General features: G+C 39.3%; 1 protein-coding gene across 2 annotated transcripts in view; it reads right to left on the reverse strand.

Annotated features, from left to right (window-relative positions):
* Nucleotides 1-19,447, reverse strand: part of htt (huntingtin) — a 135,934-nt gene that overhangs the window by 66,008 nt on the left and 50,479 nt on the right. For both annotated transcript variants that reach the window (XM_073962764.1, XM_073962763.1), the window contains 5 exons: nt 14,253-14,524; nt 13,141-14,031; nt 8,072-8,229; nt 7,227-7,977; nt 1,115-2,071 (listed from right to left, as the gene is read on the reverse strand). In XM_073962764.1, the coding sequence (XP_073818865.1) occupies nt 1,115-2,071; nt 7,227-7,977; nt 8,072-8,229; nt 13,141-14,031; nt 14,253-14,524 (3,029 nt within the window). The remainder of the gene's footprint in view (nt 1-1,114; nt 2,072-7,226; nt 7,978-8,071; nt 8,230-13,140; nt 14,032-14,252; nt 14,525-19,447) is intronic.

Genomic DNA, 19,447 nt, shown 5'->3' on the forward strand with positions numbered 1-19,447 from the left:
TTAAAGTGCTTCCAAACATTCAAACTGTTTGTGATTATGCTGCTGGCCGGCATGTCTATAATGTTCTAGGGGAAAGAGAGATTTTCTAGATTGATTTCAAATCATTTAATGCACTTTTAAATAAAGCACAACTCATTAGTGTTCCTAAGAATATACAACAACAACAAACAGTAATGTAAGGACTATGTTCCTGGGTATTTTTAGACATATCGTTACCAGCTTTAATGTATGGATGCCACTGCATCATTGATTTAAAACTGTTTGAGTTATTGGCAATAAAATTGTAAGAGCAATTAAGGTCGACCTGAATGTTTGGACAAATTGAAGTGCAGTTTAAGCTAGGTTTCTACTTAAGTGAAGCAGGTGCAATAGATGTGGACTTTCTCCTATTCAGAGAGAACTTTGATAACACTGCTCAACAAAATTGAAAAAGTTGAATGTTTCAACCGAAGTTGTTGTTGTTTCTAAATGAAATCGGCGAGCTATTTTCAAATCTGGTTACGGTTTTTCACCATCAGCTCTTGTTCTTGAGATATAGCTCAAAATCGGTTTTTACGAGGTTTACCCAGAATTGGGTTATTTTCGGATACAAACAAATATTTTTTTTCGCGTTTTTCGACACTAATATATTAAGAAGATGTTGTACGCTCGATACAAAACGTTTTTTGAAATAATTATGGCGAGTATTGATCAAAAAATATAGAAAGCATACGTTGAATCTTGTAAAAATTGAATATTTTGAGTACTTTAAGCTGTAATTACGTAATCGGGGGAAGTCATAGAAGCTTCATATGGCATTCCGGATATGCTCAGGGTGTCTGCTATATAGTCCTGTATTCAAATATTTAATATAAAGTTCATAGCGCCCACGATTCGCCCATAACCTAAAAATCGTCATGAAGACTGCCATTGAAAAGTAAATGGCATATTTGGTAATGATATCACAGGTAAATGATTTCCCTTTAGCAGTCTTCATGACGATTTTTAGGTTACTGGTCATTTTTATTATCTCTGCTTCACTTCGCAACACCCACATCATACATACACACGCACACGTAACTTAAATGGACACAAACAAGAATCCCATTATTAGTTCTATACAATCTCTACTTACCACACTTTGTTGGCAAATTTTATTTAGGAGAGCACGTCGAACATGATGTGAAATGTCATTGGATTGCAGGCGTTGCAACAAGGCCAATGTATCCAAAACACCAACAGATTTTAACAACTGATACAATTCCAATTGTAGTTGCAGCATTACATTATCAACAATGGTTGTGGCAGTGGCATCGTTCATTGCTAATGACAAAGAGAAACCCACGCCACCACCACTGGTACCTCCTCCAGCACTAACTGAATTTCCTCCTGTAGATGTTCCTAACGTAGTGGCTGCTGCAGAAGAAGACGAAGAAGAGCCTGAAAATTGGGCAAAACACGTCGCATTCGAAGGACAGCCTTCTGTCGAGTACATCATCAACAAATTATGGTATTCATTTAACAATCTCGATTCACAGCCGTTTAGAATGGAACGCATGGAAACAAGTAGAAAATCATCGGTACGTGTGTTCGAACAAAGTTTGTTCAAAACTTTAACAAAATTACCAACTAGTCGGCAATATTGGCTGCTAAACTGATGGCTGTACCAATGGGAGTTGCGTCGATGTTCAGCCAGTGTTTGAAGAGCTTCGAATAGGACGTCACATAAAACTGTTGGGAAGTAGTTGTACTCGTTTAGGCCACTTGAATTATACGCTGATGAGGATGCTGATGCAGATGATGGTGAGTTGCTGGCGGAGAAGGCAGCGGCTGCAGCTGCTCTAGCTGCTGATGATGTTGAGGGCTTATCATGACTTACATCCGGCAGCCACTGTTGGCCGACACTGACGGTGTTAGCGGTTTGCTTGGCTTGCTGGCGTTGCTGTTGCTTTCGCTTCAACTTTTCCACTGTAGTTGGGTGATTTTTCAAATAGAGCTTTATGTGATTTACTAAATAAATTTCCTCGGTTTTGAGGATTACATTCGACAGGATAATCGTTGCATACGATAAATCACTAAAGTTTGTAACATCCTTTTTTGGTTCACATTTGTTTTTGTTGATGTTGTTGCAGTAGTTGTGTTTTATTCATGTTAGGCAAATAACAGAGATACGGTGTTATCGCCAGTTGTTGTTGTTTTTATTTTATTTAGAGTAGAGCAGCATGTATGTATGTGAGTTTGTGATCCACCATAGCCCCCAGGATCAGCAGCAGTACACCAATGTTACGTTGTTTAGTTTTGTAGGGCGACCATCAACAACATCATCAAGGGAAGGTTGGGGGAGTTTGTATGCGACAGAAATTGTTTGTGTTGTTGTTGTTTATTGTTGCATTTGATGTTGGCGAAATAAGGTATTACACAACAACACAACAAAATTGTCGTTGTCAACCATTCACAGTGACATAAACACATCCCAATGCAAATTCAAGAGACCATCAACCAACCAACCAAGCAGGCAGGAAGTAGACCGCAGGCAGGCAGTGTTCCAAAAAAAAGTTGTTCAAAGTTGAGGTGCCACCATTAAAAACGATAGGAAGAGACAGACAAACAGACACAGCAAGAGATCCAACAGCCAACCGACAGACCGTCCGTCATGATGCAACATGAAATAAACAAAATGCAATGAAAAACGAAATATTAATGGGAAAACATAAAAACTTTGATCGTTAGAAAGAGTTAAAAAGTCCATAACTTTTTGTCAATTCTTGTTTCGTTATATTTCAGAACAACAAACGAATGTTTCTGTGGATGTGTATGTAAGGTGATACATATGTATGAATGTATGACGACACCAATATGTGTAGACATTTATTTGCCTAGTGCAAATTTCGCAATTGTTAGCCATGATAAAAGTGTGAAATATGTTAGCATTAGTAATTATTTCAAAGTTAAATATAATTGTAGTGGTCGGTATTTCTGTCAGTCTGTATTAATGTGGGTTTATCCAATATTTATGAACCCAATTTGAATTGGAAATATAAACTTTGTAATCTACAATACACTAAACGTTTTTTTGGAAAAATATTCTAATAAATAAAGGGTATACATTAGGGTGCCACAGTGGTGCAATGGTATGCACACCCGCCTTGCACGCTGAAGGTCGTGGGTTCTATTCCCCGGCCAGTCAACATCAACATGGCAAAATACACCCCTCAGTAATGTTGGCGATATTTCCTGACTATTTCAGCCATGTGAACCTTCTCTACAAAGTGGTGTCTTAAGACACGCCGTTCGGACTCGGCGATAAACAGTAGGTCCCATATCATTGAGCCAATATGAATCGGGGTGCACTCATTGATATGAGAGAAGTCTCCCTTGTCCTGTATGGGATGTTTGTGGAACAATTATTATACATTAGGGTTATAACTATTTGTCAATTTTTGCAAATATCAAAAATACCACCGCATAGCCGTGTAGAGCATGAAAAACTTCTATGAAATACGGTGCAATTTGTCCTTTATCGCGAAAAAAGTTTCCGCACCAAATGAATTGAAGTTCAGTAATGAATGCATTATTTAATTTTATTTGTCATAATATAATTTTTGTTTTAATCTAATTTAAAATCAATATCAAACCATTCTGGACCAATTTGTTATCAAATCGGGATATTTCAGAGCATTTTATGCACTGCAAGTCGCGAACGTTACAGACTATTTAACGACTTTGCCTGTAAAAATCGTATTTGTTTTCTATAAATATTTATTCAAACAAAGCAAATTTAAATTTTTAAATAGAAAAAATATCTTAATCCATATACAATTTGTAAATACATGTATATGGGGATTTCTGAGTGAAATCGGACACATTTTCAAAATGAGTTTTTTTTTTTATTTCTGCTGTAGTGATGCTACTCATCAACAAAACATTTCAGTATATTTTCAATCTTTTTTCGACCAACGGCTCCAGAGATATCGCGCCTTGATAAAGTTGAGTTCTGCAAAAACTATTTGCAAAGAAATACTCATAATTTCTTTAATATTGGTCCAATTTAAAAAAAAATCTTTTTTGTTGTTGTTGTAACAGTTTTTTAATATTATGTTTGTATGTTCGTTCTCCTGTTCAATCTGGCTCTGGGTCAATCTTCCAGTTCCAGGAAGTTGGCTACTTCGATGAGATGTAACCACAGATCCACTGGAGTCAGATTAATAGGTTTGGGGCAGTTGAATAGGTGCTTAGTATCGTGAGGGCCCATGCCGCATACTGGGCAGATGTCTTGCACGGTGCGATCGATTCCCGCCTAATAGGAATTTAGGCGACTGCAATATCTTGAGCGTAATTGAGCCAAAACTACTCTGGTTTGTCGTGGCAGCTGACGCTATTCAGCTGCGATAGATGGGGATGTGCTCCGATAACTGCATTCACACAATAACTGCTTATGGTCTTAGCAACTGTGTCCGTGTGAATGCTGTTCAAACCTGCCTGATATGCCTGTTGATGTAGAGGTTCTCTCCTATATTGTTGGACCGTCGTCTCTAGAGCATGAATATCCTTCTTGATATGCCTGCGTGTATCGGTGGCCAGCTGATGGTGATTGGGATGGCTCTCACGGTAACACCCGAGCAAGTACTGCAACGATAGCATCTCACTATGTTGTCGTACTGGAAGAATCTTTGCCTCCTCATGTAGATGGTCCACTGTAGATTTGAGAAGGCACCCTGTTGCTGTTCTCAGGGCGGCGTTCTGACAAATTTGAATCTTATCCCACTGCGTGTTATATAAATTCGGGGACCAAACTGGCGCCGCATAGCTTACCACAGACCGACCTATCGCTTTATACGTGGCATCTGCTCCCCAAGTGCTGCCGGCTAGCGACTTGAGAACCTTGTTCCTACATTTTAGTGTATCGCAGATAGCTGCGGCATGCGCGGACGACGTGAAAGTAGTGTCGAATGTGACCCCTAGAATTTTGGGGCAGTTTGTGGTCGGAATTCTGCTACCATCGACCCTGATATTCAACTCTCTTCTATACTGCGCCGTCCATGTGGTTAACAGAGTGGCCGTCGATTTAGTGGCGGATATCTGCATATTCCTCGCGTGGGAAAAAGGTGGTAAGATCGGTTAAATAGGAGTTCCGTCTCTCACAGATGTTATCAGGGTAGGTACCTGACACCAGGATCGTACAATCATCCGCATACGTTACGATCTCAATGCCGTCTGGAGGGGGCGGAATACAGGAAAGGTAGAGGTTAAACAGTTCCGGAGATATAACCCCTCCTTGGGGAACTCCTTGTTTCACTCTACGGGGCTTGGATTTCTTGTTCCTGAATTCCACATACGACTGGCGACCACACATATAGTTGATTATCCAACGTTTCAGACTTGGCCGGAGGGTTGTCTGCTCGATGTCCTCGAACAGCGTGGAGTGCTTGAAAGTATCAAAGGCTTTTGATAAGACCAGGTGTCACGATGGTTATGTCTGGCGAACTGTGACACGCTCCTCTAATTCTGGTAGGGGCGTCCTCATTGACCGAGCAAAACGTAGAGCTGTCAATCTGCTCAGCCAGCGCTATACCTCTCTGGTCGTTTCCGAGGGCCGAATGCCACATGTCATGATGCGCATTAAAGTCCCCCAGGACCAGGCGATTACGACCTTCCAAAAGCGGGCTAATGGTAGGCTTATAATCTGAGATACAGCTATTTCTCGGCGGGATGTATACGTTCAGCAACTCTATCTCGGCAGTTCCACACGTTAGAGGCAGGCTCAAGCGAGATAGGTCTGCATTGAACAGACTGGTGCAAAAGGAAAGCTAATCCCCCACCTCCACATCTTGTGCGATCCTTCCTTATTACGTTGTAACCATCACAACGTACTGAGCTGTGGTCGTTTAGCATGGTTTTCTGCACCGCCGCGACCTTGATCTTCTTCCGATTCATAAAGTCCACTATTTCATCGATCTTACCTCGGAGCCCATTGCAGTTAAATTGCAAAAAGGATGCATTTTCTGGGATTGAAACAACAACGGCTGGTGTTAAATGCTGCGCGTGCGGCTGCTGTTGGAGGGACTGCGGGGGAGTTTCGTAATCCGACGACGAAGGAGTTTCGTAATCTGACGACGACGACTCACTGGGGGCTGTGTTCGCGCAGCATGCAGCAACATAGTCTCTATCATAGTCCATCGCGTGGACAAGTCCAGAGCAACCCCTTAAATGCACCCACTCCTGACATCTATTGCATCTCACCGAAGATTGGATATAGGTGAAGATGCGGATGTGACAAACCGAGCACAAATATATTGGTCCTGGGTTTTCCTCCGTCCTGGCACGGAGCAAAAGAATCCGGAGTAGACATTCCGGGATATGCCGCTCCCAGCACAGAAAAACGAAATTAATACAAACACATGTACACTGAGGTGACAGCCGCTGGTCGGAACGCTAATGTTGTGTGGTCCCGGGTCAATCCGGTACAAAGAACCCGCTGCCGTGGGATTGCAATGCAATCTTTTTTGTATGTTTTGTTGCTTTATCAGCTATTTAATAAAAAATAGAAAAAAATTGCACAGTGGGCTTGGGTGCAATTTTCGCGATTTAATATTTACAATCAATTTTTAATAATGATTGACCCCTTCGATTTTCTTGAAATTTTTTTATATTATACTACGATCAATTTTAAGACCTATTTGGTAGTGGGATTCAAATGATTACTATTTTTTTCTTAATTTTTTTAAAATTAGTCAATAAAATTTTTCCTTTATACCAGTGTGAAACATTTGTTATTTTACCCAAATCTCTGGAGCTGTTGGTCGAAAAAATCTGAAAATATACTGAAATGTTTTGGTGATGAGCAGCTTCACCACAGCAAAAAATAAAGAAAATCAAAAACATCATTTTAAGTCACCCTTCGCCTTTAAATTTATATTTTATAAATTAATTTATAAAATGTTTGAAAATAAATAAATATATCCTTTAATTCATAAGCTCAAGATATAACAACATTGTTATTTTATATATTCCACTTTTTAAAAGTTTTCATTTCACATTTTCATTGAGTACGATTTAGTTCTTGATTTCCAAACATTTTACAAATACAATTTTAATATGCATATTACAATGCCTTGCAATTCTTTACGTTTTTTTTTTCTCCTCATAAGACCTTTCAAATGCCAACTTATTCCGTCTTTTACGATCTCCAATAATATATCAAATAAGAGTAACATCAACTGTAATACTTTCGCATAATATCAACTTACCGCCTCTATGATGTATTTCAATAATGCCATAAATTCTCTGCTATTACCCAAAAGATATTTGCTATTGTTTTTAAAGAATGTATCCAGCAGGCGGTATGTGTGCCAGTCTTGTATGCACAAACGATTTGTATATATTGACTCGCATATCATATTACAGACCGTATCGAGATTTGGCAAACATTTTGTTGCCTTTTGTTCATGATGTTGTCGGGCATTGGCTCCTCCACTGCCACTGCCATCTACTTCAATATTGTCATAAGTTGGCTGTTTTTGTTCTTTTGTTGTCATGATATTGGCAACATCATCATTGGCCATTGTAAGCTGTTGCAATTGCTCAATTAGCAATAGTAAGCAGAATAGTTGTTGGCAATCTTGGGATTCAATGAATTTATCCAACATCCCCAAAATGACTTCTTTCTGTGTGTCAAGTTCATTGTTGAGCGTTTGGAGATTTTCGGTAATGGCAGCCAATGAATTGGGGTCATCGACAACAGTGCCCTGCGTCTGTCGCAACAAACCACTGTCATCACTATCCGGACGACCGCTTACCAAATGTTCGGGTAAGGTCATTAGAAATATTTCATAGGTTAATGTTTTCAGGGCCCGTACAGCAACATCACGTATGCTATAGTTGGCCAATAAATTGTTGGTAATGCTGATTATTTTTGGTATTGTTATAAGATTACGCTCATTCTTGGTGGATAGTTTAGTTAAGAAGCGTATCATTGGTGTAATCACAAATAAACCATTTCTGAAATTAAATTCATATTTATATTCGATTTTATTCGAACAATTAGAACAGAAGAAATCAAACAAAAAAAGAGTGAGGTGTGAATTTAACTTACCTTGCTATTCCTCCCTCAATTATGTCTAAACTCTTAATTATTTGTTCAAATATTACATTCTTGGAATCCAAACTACTGTAGGTAACATTGAAGTCCAATAACAAAATCAACATATCTAAAATGGAAGCTTGAACACGTCCATTACACTTCAGGAAGAGCTGAAAATAGAACATTGATATTTTTCCATTGAAGTGAATATTACACAGGAAAATTTTGTAAAAAAGATTTTAGATTTTATTGAATTTTAAGTATTAAATTCCTTATTAGTCCCTTGATTGAGAAAGTAGGGGGTTAAAATTTAGCACGAAGACACTATATGCCTAAAATTCAAGGATTACAAGGAGACTCACGACGAATATTTCAAAAAAAAAATAAACTTCATAAGGGAAATATATACCAACCAGTTTAGGTTTAGTCAAGACGAACAGTGGCTCAGAATCGTTTTATATATCCTCAGCATTTATGCTAACGAGGGTATATACACTTTCATACGGATAAAATGTGCCTCATCGAAATAATGGTTTTAAACCATATCTGCGATTTGGTCGAATTCCGCTTCATCCGCACGATAACTCGCGAACGGATTAACCGATTTGGTCCAAAATTTGGTTTTCGTAATATTTTGTCCAAACTTAGTTTAAGTTCGAAGATGGGCAATATCGGTCAACTGCCTCGGGTACCTCCCCCACAAAAGTTCATTTTGTTCGCAACAATTATGAGCACGATAACTCTCGAAGGGACTATGGACCAATTTGGTCCATACTTTACACATCTACCAGACATAGATCATGTTCGAATATGGACTGTATCGGTCCACGTTTTCGGGTATCTCCCACACAAAATTTCGGAAAAGTGCAGTTTAGGACCTCCCCTCGAATCGTTTTGCTTTTTATTGTAACAACTTGCATTCGCTGCCAAGTACAAGTTCTTTAAGGGGCAAGTCTATACTTCCTGAGAAAATGACCCCAAAGCTGTAAAAACCCGCTAATGAACCATGTGTAGTGGATGCATTGGATGTATTTTGCGCAAACTTAAATTAAATTCTAAGATGGATCATATCGATCCACTCCTTTGGGTACCTCCCCCACAACAGTTCAAAACTGTTCGCTAAAATAGTGCGCACGTTAACTCTCGAAGGCAGTAACCGATTTGATTCATACATTGCACATCGTGATATTTCTACGAGACATATATCCGGTTATAATATAGACTATATATGTCAACTATTTCGGGTACCTTCCACACACAATTTCGAAAAAGTGCGGTTTAGGACCTCCTCTCGAATCGTTTTGATTTTTCTTGCGACAGGTTGCACTGAAGGCTCCTATTACGATAGTACAAGGTTTTCGAAATGCCTCGAAAGCTGTAACAAACACCTTCGGCCAGTGTAATGGCTGGTGCGCACGTCAACTCTCGTTGACAACACACTTTACATATCGTAATATTTCTTCGAATATTAGATAACATTACAATTTGGTGCTTATAGGTCGCTGTACGCGCGATGTCCTATTAACCTGAAACCGATTTGGTCTAAACTTTGAATTTCGAAATACTGTGTCCAAACTTCGTTTATGTTTTGTGACGACAAAAGTCACTACGTTTGTTTTTGTCCCCACCTTTTTGTTATTGTCTTTGGATTATATCTGTTGAGTTATATAATTGAATTGGTAAATAAAACTTACTAAGAAAAACGTGGTTTTTCTGTAAAGGGATAGGTACCACAATGGCACGTGGTTTTTGTTAAATTATTTAAACTTATTTTTTGGGTAATAGGTACCGACTGTTTTCCTATAAAAGGACTGGAGGAAATCGAAAGGGGATCAGTCAGTGTTCAAAGGAAGTCTAAGTAACAAGTGCCCGAATTTAACCGAGTGTAATCAAATAGCTGCAGATAACCAGGTGAGTCAGAGTGGTGATACTTAATTCTTTGCAGATTCCTTGAAGTGTTCGCAACTCTTGGAACTCCTTCGCGTACTCTTGCCCAGATTCCTTGAAGTGTTTGTAACTCTTGGAACTCCTTCGCGTACTCTTGCCCATTTTCCTTGAGGTGTTCGTAACTCTTGGAACTCCTTCGCGTACTCTTGCCCAGATTCCTTGAAGTGTTCGCAACTCTTGGAACTCCTTCGCGTACTCTTGCCCAGATTCCTTGAAGTGTTTGTAACTCTTGGAACTCCTTCGCGTACTCTTGCCCATATTCCTTGAAGTGTTCGTAACTCTTGGAACTCCTTCGCGTACTCTTGCCCAGATTCCTTGAAGTGTTCGCAACTCTTGGAACTGCTTCGCGTACTCTTGCCCAGATTCCTTGAAGTGTTTGTAACTCTTGGAACTCCTTCGCGTACTCTTGCCCATATTCCTTGAAGTGTTCGTAACTCTTGGAACTCATTCGCGTACTCTTGCCCAGATTCCTTGAAGTGTTCGCAACTCTTGGAACTCCTTCGCGTACTCTTGCCCATATTCCTTGAAGTGTTCGTAACTCTTGGAACTCCTTCTCGTACTCTTGTCCAGATTCCTTGAAGTGTTCGCAACTCTTGGAACCCCTTCGCGTATCCTTGTTCAGACTCCTTGAAGTGTCCGCAACTCTTGGGTCTTCGCGTAAGCTTTCCAGATTCCATGAAGTGTTCGTAACTCTTGGAACACCCCTTCGCGTATCGTTGTCCTTGAGGTATCATCAACTCCTGAGTCCTCTCTTCCGCGTACACTCGTCCAATTAGCCAATCAGTTCGGGAAACTTATCCAGATCTCTCGCGACACCTACGGAAACCTTGTTCAGGTCTACCGTTTAGTCGACCTTTCCACGGAAACTTATTTGGTGGAGAACCCGGACGGAGGGCGAACTTATCCAGGTCACCCAACGGGCCGGTGTAGACGGAGAACTTATCCAGGTCTCCCACACAGCCCATATCCAGAGTCTACTCGGGTCTCCCGTCGAGACTGGACTGTCGACGACGAGCGGAGAGTTGAACTTATCCAGGTCACCCCGAACGAGCGGCCGGAACTCTACCTTTGAATATACTTACTAATTTATACTTGTGTACTCCTTAAAAGAAAAACGAAATAATAAAAACAGTGTTGATTAAAAACCAACAAGAAATCCGTGTTATCACTCTCTCGGTCTTTCCACTTACAAATTTCTGTGGCAGACTCTGGACCCCCGCGAGCTATCCCAGCAACCGGAGGGAACTTGTCGTTACATTTTAAAAGTGGGCCCTCTCGCTCCATTGCACAAATGTTCAACATTTTTGTTTAAAGGGGTGTTTACACTAGTTCATATGACATTGATATGAACTGAAATTTTCCATCGTTATACAGTCACTAATACGTGCAATATTGGAGATTTTCCTTACGCCATTTAGTTTTTGCGTCCACACAGTGAAATTACGTTTCCACATTGTCTGTGTGGGCAGATATAGAATTTTTTATTTCGGGTCATATGACATTGTTGGCTAGTGTAAACACCCCTTAATGCGGTTAAGGGTCTGTTCGAGGATCCCTGGTTGTCCCTGTTAACAGCGATAAAATGTTTGATATAATGGTAATTTTTTACTTGTTATTAACTCTGTAACTTTTGAACGGATAGAGATATTTTCATAATTTTTTGTTTTACAGATAACACTATTAGCTTTCTGTGAATCGATCAAAATCGATCTGGTAGTTCCAGAGGAATTCAAGGTCAAAGTACAAAAGCATTTAAAGGGTGATCCATTTAGAGGTTCCGTTCCTTCTTTCTTAAAAAAAAGAAACAGAAACAGAAAAATGAAATCAAATTATCATTTAAGAGAACATTCGATGATATTTATTTTTTGCAGATTATGTCTAACAAATATTGGCCGAGGCTAAGTCTCAGACGGTCTATCCGTTGTGTTCAATTTTCAATGACTCGTTCAAGTTTTTCGACTGGTAACTGGTGAATGGTACATCTGATGTTTTCCCCCAAGACCGTAATCGATGCGGCTTTATCCGCATACAATTTTGACTTTACATATTCTCACAAGAAAAATTCTAACGGAAGATGAGATGATCTTGGTGACCAATCGACTGGTCCAAAACGTGTTCACCGAAGTGTTCTTTCAATAAACCCTTTGATTGATGCGATGTGTGGGAAGTGCTGCCGTTTTGTTGAAACTAGATGTGGCCGATATTACAAGCTTCAATTTAAGACATCAAATAGTCGGTTATCACGGCGCAATAACGGTCGCCATTGATGATGAATTCCTAACCGGCCTCAGTTTGAAGAAATATGTTCCGACGATTCCACTGACCTACAAACCGTTATTTTTTCCAAATGTGGCAATTTTGCTTTTTTACATACCTATAAAGCCAGAAATGTGCCTCATCACTGAAGAAAATTTGGCTCGAAACACACTCCCCACATAACGCGAATTTCCGTAATAAAGTTGAACGATTTGTAAACGTTGTAGAGGCGTAAGCTTTTCCATGATAAAATGTCAAGCAATACTAAACAAAAATAACATGAACACTTAACACTACTCATGCGTGATCTGTCAAAAAAGTCTGTTTCAAAAAGTACCTCTTGTTGGATCACCCGTTATAAGCTGAAAGAGTGCAGCCTCAGATATTTTTTGCGAAAACAAAACAAAACTAAAATTTAGTACCTGAGAAAAAATAAATAAGGTCACTTTGTGTAACAGCTACGTTAATTTTTTAAAACGTTTCTTAAAGGCAATAATCCTACCTACACAGTGAAATGTCGCCAACATTACTGAGGGGGAATTTTGCCACCGTTGTAAATTTGATGTTGCTTGGCCTGGGATTCGAACCGCAGACCTTCTGAGTGCAAGGCGGACGTGCTAACCATTGCACCACGGTGGCCCCCTTAAAATCAATATGTTTGATATCGAATTCCATATATAAATTAACAATAGGTGACGACAAAAAATTGGGGTTTTGGCTAGGGAAATCGATTTCTGAACCACTGTGAGACGTTCATATTTAATTTTTTTATTTTTCCAAGGACAATCCTAAGTGTCAAATGGATCTTAATTACTAGTTTTTTGTAAAATTTAATGTTTTATGTAAAACTTCCGAAACCCCTTATTAAATTCACTTACCGTCAAACAGTAGATAACCAATGGTTCAAATAGCTTAATATGCCTTGCAAGCTCTGTTTCATGTGGTGACTTCCAAGCATGATATTTCAAACCACTTGCAAATAACTCGGAAAACAATAGATAATCGTCTTGTGGGCCAACTGGAACAGCAGTAATAGAAGAATAACTAACACCAGTACTACTGCTGCTAAACACATCCACATTGCCGGAAAGTCCCTTTATGGACTGTAATTGTATTGTTGTTGATGTTTTTTGTGTAACATTTGCTGGGGAGGATGTTGATGTTTGATTGTTTTGCATTGTTGGACAAACACCACCATCATCGTAATCTTGATTGCTGTTGTTGTTGTTACCAAGGCAACTATGTTGCTCTTTACATTTGGCCTTAAAATACGATTTTATAAATGCCGGATAATGGCCTTGTTTCATTTGATGTTTGTAAGACTGTTGCTGATGATGTTGTTGCTGCTGCTGTTGGTACTGCCTGTTGCCATAATTTCTAGCAAACAAATATTTCAACAGTTGTCGCAGACATGCAATGCTCTCCTCGGGTGCATAATTTATGACTTTGGTCAAGTACTGAAGAGTTTCTTCAATTAATTTCAATACTGGAATACTGTCTAAGCCCTGAGAGTTACCAGTTTGTCCCAAAGCTGTCGACGAAGACGACGATGACGATAAGGACGATGTAAAGGATGTTGTTGATGTCGTTGCTTCCATTGCATTTTTGGTCATTCCTCCTCCACCTCCGGCACTGTTTAACGTTGTTGTTGATGATGCTGCTGACAAAGTTGCCTCGTGTGGCAGCATTTCAATGCAAGAACTCAATGAGTTTAGACTTGTTTTCAAAAGGGAAATTAATTTGCTGCCAGCTTCCTCATTAATGGTAATCTTGATAAATTTTGCGAAAAGAAAAAACAATGGGAGAATATAAAACCAATTTTAAAGACAAAAACAAAATAAATTGAATTCACAATAAATTTACAAAGCAAACAAAGAAACACAAAAACAACCACAGGACAATGAACGCCATTAGTATCGTCCCAAAAAACATTGTCCCACAGTAGCGTTGGGTCAGTAGTAGTAGTTTATTTTAGATGATACCGACTTACCTTATAATTATCATAGGCACTTTTCAATGTTTGATAGAGTTTCAGATAAATGGATTCGTTGCCAAAATAGCCCAAACTCTGAGCTACAGCCAATTCTTTGGCATTACCAAATAATTCGACTTTTTGGCTTTTTGCCATAATTAATGGCTTTTGATTGGTAAAAATGTGATAGTAAATATTTATAATTTTCATTGTGTGCTTAAGCAGGCTTATTATGTGATCTCGTGATATCTGCTGTCCACCGGCATTGGCGGCATAAAAAATGGAGGAACCTAAAAAAACGAAATTAAATAAACAAAAGGGGAAATATTTAACTTTAACAGAATGTTATTTTGAGGGACATAAGGAAATTTGTTTTGTAGCGAATTTAAGGAGAAAAATGTTCAAAACGAAACAATTTTGTAACTGGGTTCGTATATATTCAAAATTGCGTCTTGGCAATTGTGTATAGCGTAATCACAGTACGAAATGTATGCAACACTGACTACAACATATCCTCTATCCTAATGCATAACGTTGAAAAGACCAATTTATGGTGCCCTCATCTAAAATAAAATGCATGCTGAAAATAATAGCAAAACAAACTTATTTAATTTTGTTAGTTTTAAAATGAGTGCATTTGTTTGTGTTTGCCTAAAATATGTTCCAAATATAAAAATGTTTCTAAATCTTTCACAACTATGTATGTTTGTTGTTGCATCGTTTAGTAACTTTACAAACATTCATATTCTGTCTGTTTAAACTTTGTTCCTTTTTTTCTCACTTTGCATTCAAACAAAAACACATACCCCCTAGCGAATGCATTTGCACTCTGAGGAGTGAAGGAGATGAAGAAAAAAACATTATGAAAATCTGGATAACACATACGTTAGTTCGTTCGTAAAACAGTTAAGAAAACCACTTGTTCATAATGACATAGTTAACTAACTAAAAACCATTTGCCATTAACAAAACTCTAAACCATCAACACTACAACAAAGTTTATCCTTGCGATTATTTAAATTTCTCACAAAACACACACACGCACAAACACACTAGTTTACACATGCCCGAGCCATTGGAGGTTGTTACAAAGTCTTGCATAAGCAGCAGGCACACATACACACACATACAATTATATACTGACAGCCATAATACCAAAGTTAAGTAAACGACAACGATTTCTGAGTAGATTGCACAAAACATAAATGAAGAAGCAAAGAGATATAATGCAAAAGTCGATAGTGGGTTGAATGAGAATGTCGTTCCTAAAAGGTATTGATAAAACATGAGTAAGACTTTCAGTAATCCAACGATCTTTAGGATAGAAGAAACGTCATGAAACGGAGAAAAAAAATTGCCCCCACCAATGACAAGGACGAGGTAACCAAGGATATTTTTAACAGGCGACTAGATAGAACTATTCTGTGCTTAATTTGACACAATTTTAGCTTTACAAACCTTACGACGCACACTGGTCGAAACCACTGATCTAGCGGCGCGAAAGTAAAAAAATCGTACTATAAAATTGCGAAATATTTTCCATTGTATCGATTACAGACACTTCGCAGACAAAGATTTTGTTTTTTAATTTTTGTTGTTGTAAATATTCACTCAGTTATTCACTAATGCAAATCCAAGAGTTTTTGTTGCATCAGATTTTAAAAAATTTTTGCAAAAAAATTAACTTCATATTCGTTTAAATGTTAAATGCATTCGTAATGGACAAGATTTATATTCAATTAATAGCAGAGGGTGAGATTTAAATTATAAAAATTAGTTTGGGGTCTGGAGGTACTTAGTTATATAGCAATAAATTTTCAAAAATTAAATTTTTTGTGTTTTTATGGGTTGTACGCGCTTGTTCCATAGAGTGCATCTTGTAAACTTAGCAGAACTTAGGTTCGATTATTTTTTGGGGAAAGAAATTGGACTCTCTGGATACGGAATAACACATTTGGGCTGCAAATATTTGCAAATCTTTTGATGACTGCACTTTTAAAAAAAGGAATTTTGCATGAAATTCATACAAATTTAGCTGTGCATTTGTATGGGAGCTAAATCAAAATATGGACCTATCTTGATAAATGTTTGCAAGGAGGATTTCTACCCCCGGAGACACTATAATACCATGTTATAGCTAAATATTTTATTAAGTATGGGATAACAAGTAAAAATTCAACGAATCGGGGTACCATAAAAGGGGCTACATCGAAACATAAATCCGTGTTGAAAATCAAAATACCTTGAATTGGGAGGTACGGTTACATGGGGGCTATATTAATACGTGCACCTATGTCCATAATTTTTGGTGAAATTATTTTTTGACCACTAGGAACCCTAAGTACGAAACAGGATTGACCTGGAACCAAACAACACCCGTGTTCCGACAAAATACTGTAACCTCCGTGAACACATGCTTGTATTTATATCGCTTTTCTGTGTTGGGTGCAGCATATTCCGGAATGCCTGCACCGGATTATTTTAGTCAGTCCCGCGATGGAGAAAAATCCAGGACAAACAATTTGTGCTCGGTTTGTCACATCTGCATCTTCACCCCAACCCAATCTTCGGTGAGATGATCTATTGCATCTCGGTAGTGGGTGCATCTAAGGGGTTGTTCAGGACTTGTCCATGCGAGGGACTAGGACAGGAACTATGTTCCTGCATGCTGCGTGAACACAGTTCACAGTGAGTCAGTTTTACACGACTCCTTCCTTTTTTGCAATTTAATTGCAATGGTCACCGAGGTAAGATCAAGGAAATAGTGGACTTCATGAGTCGGAAGAATACCATGGTCGCATCGGTGCAGGAAACCGAGATCAACAACAACTGCGACTTATAGCGTTGTGATGGTTAGTTATAACGTACCGAGGAAGGATCGCACCATAAGTGGAGGTGGGGGATTAGCTTTCTTTTTGCACCAGTCTGTTCAATACAGAACTATCTCGTTTGAACCTACTTCTAATGACCCGTACATGGATTTGCCGAGGTAGAGTTGCTGAACGTATACATCCCGCCGATAAATAGAACCAACATTAGCATGCTTTTGGAGGGTCATAACCGTCTGGTCTTGGGGGACTTTAATGCTCATCATGAGTTGTCGTATTAGGTCCTCGGAAACGACCAGAGAGGTGTAGTGCTTGCAGATTGATAGATCTACGTTTTGCACGGTCACCCCTACCAGAATTAGCGGAGAATGTCACAGTTCGTCAGACATAACCATCGTGTCACCTGGTCGTACAATTGACGTCACCTGGCAACTCGTCATTTCTCTTGGATCAGACTATCTCCCCATAATTGTCTCCATTAGCAGATCGCCCGATTTCATCACCCCTGAACGCCGCACTTTCGTCAATCATGGGAAAGCTGATTGACCGAGTTTCAGAGAGTTCACCAATTACCGCTTCAGATATCTGCCCAATCCTTTTGATGTTCAGATAGCGGAAATGACGTTCCGACGACATCATCACTTCTGCAGCCGTTTGCCATATACCTACTGCTCGAATACCCGAAGAAGACCAAACTTCCCAGCAGAGGCGACTGGGTTAGCAAATGTGCTGAAACAGCTGGATGCGCCAGTAGTAGAGTATATTATTAAAGTTGAATGTCGTGGTCGATGATAGCAGAATTCCGACCACTAACTGTCCCAAAACTCTAGGGGTCACATTCGACAGCACGTTCACGTCATCCCTGCATGTAACAGCTATCTGCAACAAGCTGAGATGTAGGAACAAGATCTTCAAGTCCCTAGCCGGCAGCACTTGGGGAGCGGATAAAGAAATCTTCTTGACCCCACATAACGCGATGGGTATAGGTTCCAGTATGGTCCGCGGATATAAGAAGTCAAAATGCCGCCTTGAGAACAGCAACAGTCATGTCCAGTGCAGCAACACAATGGCATGCTTCCGTTGCAGTACTTGCTCGGGTGTTACCGTGAGAGCCATCCTAATCACTATATGATGGATAAGACTCCCCTACCCAGGCATGTCACGAGGTATCTTTAGGATCTAGAAAGAGAGGTCCAACTAAATCAACAGGCCTATCAAGCAGTTTTAAATAGCATTCACACGGATGCAGTCGCAGATGCCATAAACAACTATCGTGTGAATGCGGTCCTCAGAGAACATCCCCCTTCTATCGCAGCTGAGGAGCGTCAGCTGCCACGACGAACCAGAATAGTTTTGAGAGTTTTGGTGCATCCGTCTAAATTTCTATAGGGCAAGGATCGATGACACCATGCAAAAAATCTGGCACAGTCCTGCACGATACACTGCACCTTTTCAACTGTCCTGCCAGTAGATCTTGCGATAGACCCAGCGCCAGATCAAGCAGAAAATTAACTTACAAAAATAAAACACTGTTACAACAACAAATGGTATGTGGAATGTACTAATCAAGAATGCTGGATCCAATGAAAAGATTAATCCGAATACCATATCAGAACAATGCACAATAAATGCTATTATGATCTTGGTCAACACAATCATAATGCCCAGAATATATTCCTAACCTTATGAATACTGGGCGTTATGTCAGAACATCGACGGTGAGTAAGTCTGACTGCCACAATTTCCTAGCGATGAAGGACTCCCGAAAGTCTCAGAGCAAAAATGCTAAAAAGATGCTGGAATGTTAACACGCCAAGTCAGCGGAAACTATCCTTAGAAGCTGCCACTACGTCAGTGTATGCTCTACAATGCCGTCATGCTAACCACTGTGCCACGTTCAACTAAATATGACCACATATCCCTTCCAATTGAATACATAACTCTGCAGGACGTACTGATTGGACAAATGATGCCTGTGGCCAATGAAATAATAAATCAGGCCAACATCAGTGCGGTCTTTAAATATGTCAAACCAAGAGGTATACATTAAAGCTGGCAAACTATTGATAGTCGTACTATCGTTTTGATCACTTTCGTAAAGCTTTGTTTATAACGGACTCGGATGCAACTATGTTTTAAATAATTCGCGATAGATAACCCAAATAAATTGTTTTAGTGGTCAACAGCAATCAAAACGATGGTCGGACTATCGATAGTTTGCCAGCTTTAGTCCACATACTGCCACAACATTATACACAAATAACAATAAATAACCAATTTACTGTCTTACGTATCGATCAGGTTTTTAATAAATCATAAGCTTTACACATGAACTAATTTGTATTATTCAATCACATCAAACTCACTGTAAGTAGGCAAATGAGT

The sequence above is a fragment of the Musca autumnalis genome, unplaced genomic scaffold, assembly GCF_047663935.1.
Source record: "Musca autumnalis isolate F117 unplaced genomic scaffold, ASM4766393v1 scaffold_1, whole genome shotgun sequence".
NCBI classification, from domain to species: domain Eukaryota; kingdom Metazoa; phylum Arthropoda; class Insecta; order Diptera; family Muscidae; genus Musca; species Musca autumnalis.